At 46.0% G+C, this 15,000-nt stretch overlaps 1 protein-coding gene across 4 annotated transcripts in view; it reads right to left on the bottom strand.

The window, feature by feature from the left end:
- hm13 (histocompatibility (minor) 13) overlaps window positions 1-14,790 on the bottom strand; it is a 21,212-nt gene extending 6,422 nt beyond the window's left edge. Inside the window, exons 1-8 of one of the 4 annotated variants that reach the window (XM_078244688.1) lie at window positions 14,382-14,790; window positions 12,160-12,195; window positions 7,664-7,762; window positions 6,497-6,667; window positions 4,784-4,866; window positions 3,494-3,582; window positions 3,078-3,163; window positions 800-925 (exon numbers count right to left, since the gene is read on the bottom strand). In XM_078244688.1, coding sequence (XP_078100814.1) covers window positions 800-925; window positions 3,078-3,163; window positions 3,494-3,582; window positions 4,784-4,866; window positions 6,497-6,667; window positions 7,664-7,762; window positions 12,160-12,195; window positions 14,382-14,585 — 894 coding nt within the window. In that variant the 5' untranslated portion in view covers window positions 14,586-14,790. The remainder of the gene's footprint in view (window positions 1-799; window positions 926-3,077; window positions 3,164-3,493; window positions 3,583-4,783; window positions 4,867-6,496; window positions 6,668-7,663; window positions 7,763-12,159; window positions 12,196-14,381) is intronic. The other 3 variants (XM_078244689.1, XM_078244690.1, XM_078244691.1) reach the window with 3 other exon arrangements.
- Between the last annotated feature and the right edge of the window lie 210 nt (window positions 14,791-15,000).

Raw genomic sequence — 15,000 nt, 5'->3', positions numbered from 1 at the left:
ACACAGAGATATATACACACACACAGATATATACATACACACACAGATATATACACACACACACACACACACACACACATTCTCTGTAATAACATTTAAATTTCAAATTGTAAATAAGTCTAAACCTATTCATTAGAGGGTGACATAGGAATCAGTTGTCGCTCCCATCTCATCCCGAGCCCACAAAAATACTCCCGTCACATCCCGATCACGTGACTGCCCCCCCAAAAAAATCCTGTCATGCAAAATCCAGAGAGAAAGACTCCCGGATCCCGTTTCATTCCCTATGTTGTCTAAAGTTATCAGACTCTGTGTGTGAGTGAGTGAGTGAGACAGAGAGACAGAGAGAGAGAGAGAGAGACAGAGACAGAGAGAGAGAGACAGAGACAGAGAGAGAGACAGAGACAGAGGAGAGAGACAGAGACAGAGAGAGTGTGTGTGTCTCTGTGTGTGTGTGTGTGTGTGTGTGTGTGTGTGTGTGTGTGTGTGTGTGTGTGTGTGTGTGTGCTGCAGAGCTGTTTGTCTCTCTCTGCTGGGGGGGTTAGGATTAGGTAGTGACCACTTTTCGAGACTCCCTCAGGTCACAGTATTTCCAATCAAACGTATTGAGAGTTGTAAGTGGTTCTCTTTTCTAAAACAAAATGTCTCGCAATCTTTGGGTGTTTAAAGGAGGAAACAGTACACGGTTTGGAATTCATAACCCGACTTTGAGAAGCCCTGTTCTATACATACATACATAATAAAGATGTATAAATGCCAATATGAAAAATGTTTTTATTGAATGGACCGTTGGTCTCACCCAGAAGACGTCGTAGACGAACAGCCCCCCCAGCAGGATGCAGCCGGTGCTGACGTTGTTCAGGTGGAGCAGCTCCACGCCGTTCAGGGCAAACGCCAGGCCAAACAGGTTATTGGCTATCCAGTGCTGTGATGTCACAAAACACAGACAGGTTATTGGCTGTCCAGTGCTGTGATGTCACAAAACACAGACAGGTTATTGGCTGTCCAGTGCTGTGATGTCACAAAACACAGACAGGTTATTGGCTATCCAGTGCTGTGATGTCACAAAACACACACAGGTTATTGGCTATCCAGTGCTGTGATGTCACAAAACAGGTCAAACAAGTGAAACCTAAAGAAGATTACACCCTAGGACGTTTAAAAACTGCATCGACATTCATTTCTAAACCAACCATTCACGATGCATCGTTACATACCTAGTCACAGCGTTGCTGTGATGTCATTTATTATATCCGAGCAGGGCTTGACATTAACATTTTAGCTCACCAGCCACTGGTTTCCCAACAGCTACTAGCCACTCAGAATCTTCACTAGCCACTATTTGGTGGTAAATGATGTTTTCTTTGAATAAAGTTGACTATATAGTGTGCTACAATTAAGGTGAAGAACCAGATTAACAACCCTTTTAAATGTCAATGAGCTGTAAACACCTAAATCAAGACTACATCAAATATAACACTGCTGTCATCACGTTCAGCTCTGATAATGTGTGTAAAGATCCTTTTTCTATGAAAACATGAAACCGAATAAGACAGAGACATAAAGAGTAGCTTCTTATTGTATAGGCTAGGAGGTGCGGGGGGGGGCTGGCATGTCACTCAGCAGCTAGCACGCGCCCTCGATGACGGGAAGCGTAGCGCACGGACCAAATGTCCTGCTGAATTGTCCTGCTGCTCTCTCTGCATTTCTTCTACAAACCTAAACCTTACAGTCTACGACCTGTACAGACGCAACCGCTGCCTCGGCTTGCCATGTTGCATGTGCACACTGAACAGACCTCTGGGGGATATTTTAAGGAATCGCTGCGTGCTGGTCTGGTGTGCTGTATGGGCCACCGTACTCCGACTGTGGGCTGCCGCTGCACAACTGGGTCACAGCTGTGTTCCTGTGTCAGACAGTGGTGCAGTACTCCAGCCACTAGTGTTACAATATAAAAAGGCACGCCACCCGCCAAAGTGGCTAGTGAGAGTGACCGTAGCTGCATCTCATCACCCTTATTTGATAGTAGGGTTGGGCATCGAGAACCAAGTCCTACTTGGAATCCTTTCAAAAATGATGATTCCAGTGGAGTCGTTTCTTTATTGGAATCGTTTGGAGGATTTGGTTTCAAATCCGACCATCACTTCCCAATTTAACATGTGCAAGTTTGGGTTTCCGTAGCGACCAGGCGCTTGTTGTGTTGCAGCCTTGGAGCTCAGTAAGCAGCGCTCTAGTGTGGGCTTTATTTTACGTTGAAAAAGCTGTAAAACTGCAACCCAACAGCAAATCAAAATAAACCTTTCCTCTTATTTGTGAAAATAGGCATGTGACCCGTTTCAATCTAAACGATGCCAAACCCTATTAGGGCGGCTGTGGCTCAGTGGTAGAGAACCTGCCAATCGGAAGGTTGGTGGTTCGATCCCTGGCCCACTGAACCCCGAGCTGCTCCATCGGAGTCAAATGTGTGCGAGTGTTTATCTGATGAGCAGGTGGTACCTTGTACGGCAGCCTCGGCCACAGATCCACACATTCACAGCGTATGAATGTGTGTGAATGGTGACTGGTTCCTGTACTATGTTAAAGAGCTTTGAGTAGCCGTTAAGACTAGAAAAGTATATAAGAACAGTCCATTTACATTTATTTGATAGCTCCTTGACTCCTCGGCCAAACCGGAAGTTGTTCTGTCCCTATGCAGTGAGCTCTTATTTCTGTCTCGAGGACCAATCACGGAGGAGCTATCGGCGAGGATACAGAGAGCAGCCTTCCTGGAAGCCGTGCAGCTGAAGGAGTTACTAACTCCACCCACACAGCTGACGTATTCATGTGACGCTTCAGAGGAAAGGACGTCTCATCTCTCAACACATTTCCTCGGCTCCTCTCTCCTCCCGTGATTTCCTCGCATCTCTCCTGTGCCTCCTCGTGGGAGAGACTAAGACATGAGGAAGGGAGGCAAATGGAGGACTCAAGGAGGTAATTTAAGATTAAGTTAAGTTAAGTTAAGTTAAGTTACGGGTGCTAATGTCAAGCCCTGCAGCAGAGTCCAAACTGGTTTTTATGCGAGTGGTTACAGACGTTACCTTCTTGAGCAGGTACCAGACTCCCACCACGCTGCTGATGAGCAGACACACCAGGTTCTTGGTGTCAAACTCGTAGTTGACTATTTCTGCAGAGAGACAGAGAGAGAGACAGACAGAGAGAGAGACAGAGAGAGACAGAGAGAGAGAGACAGAGACAAAGAGAGAGAGAGAGACACAGAGAGAGACAGATTAGGATTGTGGGTAGTGTAGTTTTTCTCCATAAGATTGAGGATAAAACATGGTTGACTTCATACAGACTTGTAGCTTCTTCAGGAGCAGAAACAGCTCTATTTGTGTTTATAGGATCCCCTCTGATACAGCTCCAGAGGCTATCCTCCCATGAAACTCAAATAGGAAACACTTTGTAGTGATGAAATAACGTGTGTTAGTGTTGAGTGCTGTGCAGCAGGTCTCACCTTCTTTGGTCTCTTCAGCGCCCTGAGTGAAGAGCAGCTGGTACTGTTTGTTTGAGAAAGACTCTGGAAAGATTCTGGACATCAGAGGACTGAGAGACAGAAACAAGAAGACAGAGTAAATCACCTTGGAAGGCAAGGGGGTTTCTGGCACTTTGTGCTTTATTTTTGCACAGCTTCCTCGCTCTTAAAAACTACGGAAGTGTGAAGATTCAATTGGAAAAACGGTCCTATTTTTACTAGATTAATATCTCGTTAATACAGAAAAGAACAATTCAGAGAAAGGAGTATTGAGCTCTCTCTCGTTGACACAAAGCTGTTGGTCTGAATGTCTGTTTTTCTGAATTAACGAGATAGTTAACTTGTGAACACATTATGATTCCATACACAAAAGTTGATCTTGTGCGTACAAGATGAATTTTAGGATATAATCTCCTACATATGAGAAAACATTAAGGCTCCTATCTTACACCCCGCGCAGCGCAAAGCCCGACTCACTTAGTGTCTTTGCTAGTTTAAGACCGACCCAGTTGTCAGTTTCCCGTCCAGCGCCCACGTCGTTTAAACAGCAAATGCACCTGCAGCCCATCTGTGGCCCATGCTGGTCTTACAGGGAGGTGTGTTCAGGTGCATTCTGGGCGTGCTGGTCTTACAGGGAGGTGTGTTCAGGTGCATTCTGGGAGTATTGCTATCTTGAGGCAGCGGGAAGTGATCGCGTCATTTCATTGTTATTTTAACAGAGCATTAGTAAAATGCTCCTAGGCTCGTGCACAGCACGTGCACACTATGCTTGTTACACACACAGGGACGCACAGCAGCACACACACATGCAGAAGATTACAAATACAAATATTACGGTGCAAATCCTCCATCATAACAGCAATGCTCCAAGGTCCAAACGCGCCTGGCTTTTAAAGGGAATGGGAGATGATCTCTGATTGGTTGATTGCATGTTACGCCCAAAACACACCTCTGATTAATGAAGACACTAAGGTCAACCCTTTAGAACCATGACCCCGGCACACGGACCCTTTTTTACCGCCGTCAAACTAGCAGAAGTGGATTAGGACGCCCTAAACACACCTGCAGCAGGCGCTTCACGCCGTGACCTCAGATCGTTGAAATAGGGCGCCTTTTATGTAAGCTATAACAGTTTGGTTTGGATGTGGCCAACATTTCCCGCAATTTTCTTTTTTTTTACCTTGCCTTTTAGGGCTTCCGTACCTTCCACATGAACGTTTATACTTTGCTCGTTTTTGTGATATTTCCCAGCATGCAGTGTGTTTTGTTTACCTCATAGTGTGGGACAGAGCCAGGACGCCCAGGCCAAAGAAGTAGACCGACAGCAGCAGGTTGATGTACTCTTGAGAAAATACCTGCATCAGAAACACAGAAATCTGAGTGTGACGCAACGCTGGAATGTAACTAAGTACATGTACTCCAGTACTGTACTTCAGTCCAGATGTTGAGGTACTTGTACTTTACTTGAGTCTTTTCAGGCAGAACTGCCTGTAAAAAAAACCCAGCGTTAGAACGTAAACGTATGAAAATAAGTTTGGTTTAATTCTCCCGGCATCTCCGCTCTTAATCATGGGGTATTCTCGCCGCAGCCGACCCGTCGAGCGCCAGTGTGACGTCATGGGAGCGCCGTAACTGTTTATACTGGTGCGTGGTGGTCGCGACACTAGCTGCAGTCTTCTCCTGAACAGAGGGGGCGCTAATGAGGAAAGGCTACAGACGTTGCTCTTTCTACGGACTAGAAGAAGGAGAAACAGGTCAACAACGGCAGAACTGGCAGCAGCATTGACGTCAACGCTTGGATCTGATTGGATGAGCTACTTGGTGGATCAAGCCTTTCATTCACCATAAAGAGCTCATCTTAACCAGTTAACCAGAGAGACCTGCAGTCACTCTGAGAGTCCTGGCATCACGTTAACCTCGAGCTCGTCCATGCTTCCCGTTTCCCCTTTGTCGCGCCGCTGAAAAAAATCCTGGCGAGCCAGCCAGATCTACGTCATTTTGACGTCACACGAAGAGAACTGGATCCAGCGTTCGGCGGGAAGCCACGTACGGTCCAATGAGAGTGCTCAAAAGCGCATAAAGCAAACATGGAGCTCGGCTCTTCCTCATTGTTGGCCCATGACGTCACGATGGACACGCGCACCAGCAACAGTTAGTTTGTGTTGTCTTAGCAAGCGGTAGCAACATGCTCGTTCATGAGCGTCTCTCTCGTGTCTCTTACAAGTGGCGATCTCATGAACTCGCCGTTTTCATTGTCTAAAATATTCACTAACGGTAAACATTGTGTTTTCGTTGTTCCCGATCGTTTACATGCTTAGCTAAATAAACAATAGATGTATTTAGCTAGACAACCAAGGAGATTTAATCATTATGTCGTGCTACAAGCTAGCTAATAACTAGCGCTAGCAGTTAGCCTGCAGATTGGTGAACAGAGCTCATCCATGGCTTCAGCTCTCATCCACGTTACGAGCTTTACAGCATACGGCCCTCGGATGTATCGTTAGAGAGAACCAAAGCGATGTAATCACCATGTCTGTAGTAACGTTATGTAGGCATATAGCTAGCTATGTAGCTATAGATCTTAATACAGACATGCTAGCTACCCCTGATGTTAGCAACTAGCTAGCTAGCCGATAGCCCGCCAGTTTGGGAAATGCTAATGACGTTACATCCACGTAACAGGCTTTACAGCATACATACATCCCTCTGATGTATCATTACTTCATAAGATAATACCATGGACGCATTAATAGAACACATGGCGAATTACAGCCATTAGCTCTATCCGTTATTACAGCTAGCTACATGAGCTCGGGAGAACAGGCATGTGAGCGGGTGGGCGCAGTCCCGCGGCTCTGCTCGCGTCCATTATGTACGTTCATCATGCCTACTTTAATAATTCTGGATTCGCTTCTAGTGACTGTTAAAAACGTGACGTTTTAAACAAGGACCCCTTTAATTGTTAGGGCTGGTTAGCTGATGTACCCCGAAACAAATGATCCGCTGAAATATAGACGTTTCTTTCGCCATGCAAAGCCTTTCTGGGCCATGGGATGCAGTACCAGCGTTATCCGCTAAGCCCATAGTGGCTTTAGACATGGCGCTCTTCCTGGGGGCTTGGTCCACACTAGAGTAACCCATTTCATATTCCAGCTGCTGCAACAAACGGGCAGAAGGAGGAGAAATCAACCTGCACTAAATCATCTGAGAAGTGGTTGGTGGTTATATATTTGTGCTTTAGAACATAATCACTGCGAAGCATTCATGAAATAAGCTTCATTTCTCTCTCTCTCTCTCTCTCTCTCTAACAGATTCAAGTACCTACACACATGAGTTCAGCTGGTATACAGATGGACTGGAGTATGTGATGTTAAGCTCCATGTGCACTTGCCTTGATATTAGGTCTTATTTGTATATTATGTTGACATGTGCCTATACGGTATATTGTTCTCTATTGTACAGTATGCGTCTATATCACTATTTATCTACTGAATGTCTATTTGTTGAATGCATAGAGAGTTAACGCCTACCGAAGTCAAATTCCTTGTGTATGTACGTATACTTGGCCAATAAAAAACTGATATATATATATATATATTATATATATATATATATATAATATATATATATAATATATATATATATATATATATATATTATATATATATATATATATATATATATATATATATATATATATATATATATATATATATATATATATATATATATATATATATATATATATATATATATATATATATATATATATATATATATATATATATATATATATGAATGAACTGAGATTCTGATTGCTGGTTAAGTTGAGGCTCCACGCAGAGCTTTCTCCGTAGCTTACTACGGCTACTTTCAACATTATCAAAGACTCGGATATCAACAAGTTTTTGGATACGAGCCGAGCTTTTCTAGAAGCTGGTTGAAGGAATGAAAGAGGGACGCTGTGTTCACACGCTCCAACAAGTCCTCCACCGCTGGGACACTTAGACAATATCATATTTTGCACAACTGCATGTAAACGGGAATATTAACCTTCGTTAGCCGTAGAAACAGCTTAGAGGAATATCGTCTTTGTCGGAATAAGAGCAAAAACCTGAACATTATGTGCATGTAAAACGTAGTCAGCGTTACCTTGAAGAAGAGGTAGAGCCCAAACAGAGTGCAGCTGGCGATGATGGGAAACCTCGCCGCGTCTCGACCGGTGATCGTTTCTGGCATGTCTGATGCATTCTGGGAGGAGCGAGAGAGACATTAGTTAATACGTTATTAGACCAACAAACACACAAGTTTAATTCTGAAATAAGCAAAAACTAGCTTTCAGTTCTGTGGAGACAAACTGAACACTGACGACTTTCCACCTGCAGCTGGAGCTTGAAGACTACATTTACTCTACGTTTTGTTATAAAAAACTGCTGCGTTTCCCCCTCTCATTCCCCCTGCTCTGGTGTTCCCCCCTCTCATTCCCCCTGCTCTGGTGTTTCCCCCCCTCTCATTCCCCCTGCTCTGGTGTTTCCCCCCCTCTCATTCCCCCTGCTCTGGTGTTTCCCCCCCTCTCATTCCCCCTGCTCTGGTGTTTCCCCCTCTCATTCCCCCTGCTCTGGTGTTTCCCCCCCCTCTCATTCCCCCCTGCTCTGGTGTTTCCCCCCTCTCATTCCCCCCTGCTCTGGTGTTTCCCCCCCCTCTCATTCCCCCCTGCTCTGGTGTTTCCCCCCTCTCATTCCCCCCTGCTCTGGTGTTTCCCCCCCCTCTCATTCCCCCCTGCTCTGGTGTTTCCCCCCCTCTCATTCCCCCCTGCTCTGGTGTTTCCCCCCCCTCTCATTCCCCCCTGCTCTGGTGTTTCCCCCCTCTCATTCCCCCCTGCTCTGGTGTTTCCCCCCCCTCTCATTCCCCCCTGCTCTGGTGTTTCCCCCCCCTCTCATTCCCCCCTGCTCTGGTGTTTCCCCCCCCTCTCATTCCCCCCTGCTCTGGCGTTTCCCCCCTCTCATTCCCCCCTGCTCTGGTGTTTCCCCCTCTCATTCCCCCCTGCTCTGGTGTTTCCCCCCTCTCATTCCCCCTGCTCTGGCGTTTCCCCCCCCTCTCATTCCCCCCTGCTCTGGTGTTTCCCCCCTCTCATTCCCCCCTGCTCTGGCGTTTCCCCCCTCTCATTCCCCCCTGCTCTGGTGTTTCCCCCCTCTCATTCCCCCCTGCTCTGGTGTTTCCCCCTCTCATTCCCCCTGCTCTGGTGTTTCCCCCCCCTCTCATTCCCCCCTGCTCTGGTGTTTCCCCCCCCTCTCATTCCCCCCTGCTCTGGCGTTTCCCCCCTCTCATTCCCCCCTGCTCTGGTGTTCCCCCTCCTCATTCCCCTGCTCTGGTGTTCCCCTCTCATTCCCCCTGCTCTGGCGTCCCCTCTCTCATTCCCCCTGCTCTGGTGTTTCCCCTCCTCATTCCCTGCTCTGGTGTTTCCCCCTCTCATTCCCCCTCTCGCGGTTTCCTCTATGTACACCGCGCACCCCCACTCCTTCAGCTGTTTATGAAAAGTCAAACTCGTAGCGCCGTCTGCTCTACTGAACTCAAGTCTCTCTCTCTCTAACTGGAACAGTGACAGGACATCATCACTCGCCAAGTTATGGCAACCAAATAACCAACAGGGCGAGTACTACTTCACTCAATAAGTGATTAACAGCGATGAAAGCCACACTCACACCCGTGAAATATGACAGCTACAGTTTATTGGAAAATAGCATTGTGATGAATTTACTGTCCCAGACCCCAATTTAATCAGACCCCAGATGAGACAAGAAGCTAACGTTAGCTAACGTTAGCCATGCTGCTGTGACGGCCCCTCTGCCTCCGACTCGCCGCTGCAGGAGTCTGTGTGTATTCCTCCGACACGCTGTAGTAACGTTACTGATTTAAAACCGTTTTCCAGGTTAGTGGGGGGTGCACACCGCTCAAAACCAACATGAGAGACGTAGCTAGTAATGTTCACTCAGCGTTTTGTTTTGTTGTTAAACTGTGTGTAAAATGAGCAGTGACGTTAAATCATCCTACGGTACCGTCTATCTGCTGGATGGTTTCAAGGTAACGGTCGGTACTCTGACGTCCAACATGTATCGGCCGATACTGAGTACTGATCCGATACCAGTGAGTCATATATTTTATTATGTTTTAACAGCTGTATACTACTATCTCTGTATAGATGATATGATGTATAACAGCTGTATACTACTATCCCTGTATGATGATATGATGTATAACAGCTGTATACTACTATCTCTGTATAGATGATATGATGTATAACAGCTGTATACTACTATCTCTGTATGGATGATATGATGTATAACAGCTGTATACTACTATCTCTGTATAGATGATATGATGTATAACAGCTGTATACTACTATCCCTGTATGATGATATGATGTATAACAGCTGTATACTACTATCCCTGTATGGATGATATGATGTATAACAGCTGTATACTACTATCCCTGTATGGATGATATGATGTATAACAGCTGTATACTACTATCTCTGTATAGATGATATGATGTATAACAGCTGTATACTACTATCTCTGTATAGATGATATGATGTATAACAGCTGTATACTACTATCTCTGTATAGATGATATGATGTATAACAGCTGTATACTACTATCTCTGTATAGATGTGATATTATTTCTCTCTCTGTTGTCTGTCTGGCTCAGGTTAAACTCTCTGTGAAACATGAACTCTCCAGAACTTTCTGTTATTCTGCAGTTTGACAGTCAGTTATAACGGAGAAAGAACATAAACTACGTTAACGTAGATTTTCTTTAGGGCTTTATTACGTGGTATCTGATCGCTGCATTTACTCCAGTACTTCCTGATACTGATACCAGCGTTTTAGGCAGTATCGGAGACGATACCGATACTGGTATCGGTACATCTCTACTTTGGACATGTATACAGCGCATTCAGAATCTGCGTCTCAATCAGGGTTTTAATCCTATTTAAACTCAAACTCTCAAAGAACAATCCACCTCAAGCCAGAGAAAAAAAAACTGAGGAAGTTTTATCGAAACTGTAGCGTTTCCATTCAGCTTTTCTAATGAGTTACTTCAAAATGTGCATCAAAATGCATGAAGGGAAACACGGCTACCGCCTCCTCCTGTGTGCTCGTGCCGTCCTTCTACGCTCTGATCTGAACAGCTGCCGTTAGCGAAGACACAAACATACGGAGACGACGGAGTGAATGCAGCAGACTGACAGACATCCCCGAGAGAGAGAAGCCTCCATCTATATTCTCCTCCATCTACTCCCCCGAGAGAAAAACTGGGACAGGAGAGAGGAAGGGAGGAGGGAAGACACGCGCTGCATCTTATGTCGCTTAAATGGACTCCTCCACTCGCCTCCCTTCCTCGCGTCTTATACCTGTGACACACCGAGCTGATAATCGGCCGTCTGACAGTCTGGGAGGTCGGTGACTCGAGTCTGGTCGGTGTGCTCCGTGCCGTCGTCCGTTGGAGGAGCCGTCGGCCTTCATTGTGGCCGACCTGACATGCTCAGTCAGAGACAGGACAGTCTGACTCAATGATCCATCTGATTGGTGGAGAGCTAACCCGGAAATGACGAGTGGGATGAGCGTAACTAGAGTCTCTCAACATCTGATGAAGATCTGTTAAACTGACCTTTGTTGATCTGAAATGAAGACAGATTCAGCAGCTGCACGGCCTGTTTCTCTCTTCAGATGTTTCCAGAAACACGTTACGGTGAACTATTTTAGGACAATATGAGATCGTATTCTGAACGAGACGCCATGATGGTCGGGGAGCAGCCAGACCCACGTGACGCGTTCGTCCAATCAGCTGCTGGTTTTCATTTATTGGGCGACAATCCAGATTAGCGCCGCCTGCTGTTATGGAGACGTATTACGTCTCGCGCACGCGCAGAACGTACGCTCAAGTCGGCATCTTACGGTGTGTTCTGAGGCACTCTTTGGACCTCGGGGAGACAGATCAGTCTGACTGGTTTTTCTGCCAACGGTCGGCCGTCGGGTTGGTGCGTCAGGGGCTTTACGCCCTCCCACTGAGGAGGCAGGGACGAGAGAGACGTGAGGAAATCACGTGAGGAGAGAGGAGCCGGGGGGCAACTCCTTCAGCTGCACGGCTTCCAGGAAGACTGCTCTGTGTATCCTCGCCTATAGCTCCTCAGAGATCCCTCCTCTGTGCTCGCTGATAGCTCCTTGGGGCAGAAATAAGAGCTTTGAGACGGCCTTCACAGAGGAGGGACAGAACAACTTCCGGTTCAGCCCAGGAACCGAGACGCTATAAAATAAGGGCCATGAGATGCAGCCAGGGAGATGAGACAAAATGATGAGGAAAGGAAAGAGGAGAGAAGGTAGGTAGGAAGGTAGGGGAGAGGATCCTTGTTGCAGCACTAAGAGCAAATCCTAAAGAAGTCCTTCTCTATCATGTGTTACGACACAGTGTTAATGTATTTACTGTCGCATTAGTGCTGTGAACACAGACTGTAAAAATACATAGCAGCAGTGAGTTCACCCATTGGAGAGTGTGTGTGTGTGTGTGTGTGAGAGTGAGTGAGTGAGTGAGTGAGTGAGTGAGTGTGTGTATTTTTGATGCTCTCAGCGGCTCTCTGATACTCACTCTGAACCCAGAATCGTAATCATTTTCTCCGAGCTCCTACAGCAGGCAGACAGACAGACAGACAGAATGGATGGAGAGACAGATGTGCACAGACAGACAGGGAGAGAGAGGGATCAGATCGGAAAACAAAAGAGGAGGACTGGAAGCAGGGCCCAAAAATCAAACAACCCAATAGGAAACTAATTCTTTGTTGAATTCTGAGAGGAAAGGCTTTAAGAGATTCAAGATGCTTATGTTAAAAATGGCTGACAGAGGAGCAGGGAGAGAGAGAGAGAGAGAGAGACACAGAGAGAGACAGAGAGAGAGATATGAGAAGCAAAGGAGAATGATAACATGCAACAAAAGGTTCAGGAGCCGGATTTAAACCCAATTACACAACACCTGAGACAATACCCGCCTCTGTCTGACAATGTTCTGGGTTTTTAATCGTCTTTCCCTTTTCTTAAACTTTGTGTCTGCTGGCCACCGTACTCTCTCTCTCACTGCGAGCCAACTACATCAAAATCAATGTCAACAAACCTGTATTCAATTACGATCAGCTGTCAGAAACACAACCAACTTGTTGGTACAGTGGAAAGAGGAATCAAGACGGCTTTCGATAGTTTCATTTTGTTTCCGTTTAACATGAAACAGCCCCGAAATCACCATCACCAAACCCACCAGACTCCATGTAAATAATCAGGACTTTTAGCGTGTATAGAGCCAGCATATCTCCACCAGACTCCATGTAAATAATCAGGACTTTTAGCGTGTATAGAGCCAGCATATTTCCACCAGACTCCATGTAAATAATCAGGACTTTTAGCGTGTATAGAGCCAGCATATCTCCACCAGACTCCATGTAAATAATCAGGACTTTTAGCGTGTATAGAGCCAGCATATCTCCACCAGACTCCATGTAAATAATCAGGACTTTTAGCGTGTATAGAGCCAGCATATCTCCACATGTAAATGGGTGAATTAAGGGTTTATTTCAACCAAACCAGAGTGGTGATTGTTGGAACAGTGGAAAGATGAACCAAGACGGCTTTTGGTAGTTTCATTTAGTTTCTGTCCACTTTGAATGAAGTGTGTTTTACGATGATAAAAGTCCTGATTATTTACATGGAGTCTGGTGTAGTTTGGTGATGGTGATTTCGGGGCTGTTTCATGTTAAACTAAAAGGATCTTCCTCTTTAACTCAAAAGGTCTATCTCTGTAGGGATCCTTTCATAATGTTGTCAGACACTTAGAATAATAATCTGAGTCTGTCAGCAGCAACAACAGACCTTTTAGTGGACGCTGACTGACACTTAAACACAGACAAATAGGAAAACCGTTACCCTTTGAGTACATCACTTGAATAAATGTACTTCCCACCTGTCATCACCTCACGCAGCAGAGAGGATGTGGCAGTTTAAAAAAAAAAGTTTTACAGTTGCCAAAAGCTAACAGGCACAACTGCGCATGTCCGCAAAACCCCCCAAAAGAGTGCAAATAATCCCTCTTGTACACGTCACACAAACACACACACACGCTATAAGTGTGACAGCCGGTAAACACACCGGGGGGTAGGGGGGGCACAAATGTAAATAAACACCGGAGCGACCACCACCGTACACATCATTAATATTTGTTGTTTTTGACACTTTAAAAGACCCTCAACATAAAACCTGAAAATAACCGTTAAAATATCCAACAGCTGTTACGTCAGTTCTACTTTACTACTTGTGCTCATTTAAAATACAACCAATCAATACTTGTCTTTATTGTTATTACTGGAAAGTCTTAATAGCTGCTTTTCCCAGTGTTTAGTTTGAGTTAACGTTATTTTAGACTGAATCAAGCTGTCAGTTGGCGGTTAGCCGAATTAGCCGTTAGCTAAACTAACGTTAGCTTCTCGGTGGAGGCTAACGGCTCCAGTTGAATCAAGCTGTAAGCTAGCGGTTAGCCGAATTAGCCGTTAGCTAAACTAACGTTAGCTTCTCGGTGGAGGCTAACGGCTCCAGTTGAATCAAGCTGTAAGCTAGCGGTTAGCCGAATTAGCCGTTAGCTAAACTAACGTTAGCTTCTCGGTGGAGGCTAACGGCTCCAGTTGAATCAAGCTGTAAGCTAGCGGTTAGCAGAATTTGCCGTTAGCTAAACTAACGGCTAATTTGTGCCTAAAGTTAACTGTCGTCGCTGTAAGTAGCTGTAACGTGACAGTAACGTAACTGTAACGTGAGCCCTTCTAGCCTTCTTACCTTAGATTTGGAGCAAGTGACGGACCGCAGGGCTCCGAAGAAGATGGGCAGCAGCGCCATGAACACCAGGCTGCCATATGCCAGCGCCGTGCCCTCCGGAGTCGCCACGAATTTAGCCGAAGCGTTGAGCGCCTGGGTCCCGTTGGAGTCGGTGATGTTCAGGGCCTCCGCGGCCGCGACCGGGACCGGTTCTGTCTCGGACATGGTTCTCTTCAGAGACGGGCTTCTTCAGGCGGGACCGCGGGCAGGGATGGAGCGGCGCGGCGGGGACTGGCAGACGGGCAGAGGAGGAGACTGGAGCGGCTGTGTGGTTCTCATTCATGTACAGATGCTGCTGCTGTAAGGCCACGTTTCCTAAAAACACTGAGCAGAGACAGTGAAGCAAACGAAGAGGTCTCACTCTGCCGCTGTTTCCGGGGAGCGAATACTTCTCCCTGAGAACGAGGAGATGTCGTCACGACACAGCGCCCCGCCCCCTTTCCACCAGGTCAATTAATAACCTAATTTAGAGGAAACTATACCTAATTCTTGAGTTATTATTATTCTGCTCATTTTCAGGTTCATAACTGTATTTAGAGGTTGTACCAGAATAGGTTTACATGGTTTAATTATCAAAAAA

The sequence above is a fragment of the Sander vitreus genome, unplaced genomic scaffold (assembly GCF_031162955.1).
Source record: "Sander vitreus isolate 19-12246 unplaced genomic scaffold, sanVit1 ctg289_0, whole genome shotgun sequence".
NCBI lineage: Eukaryota > Metazoa > Chordata > Actinopteri > Perciformes > Percidae > Sander > Sander vitreus.
The sequence above is the reverse complement of the archived record's forward strand: the minus strand, read 5'-3'. Positions and strand labels throughout refer to the sequence as shown.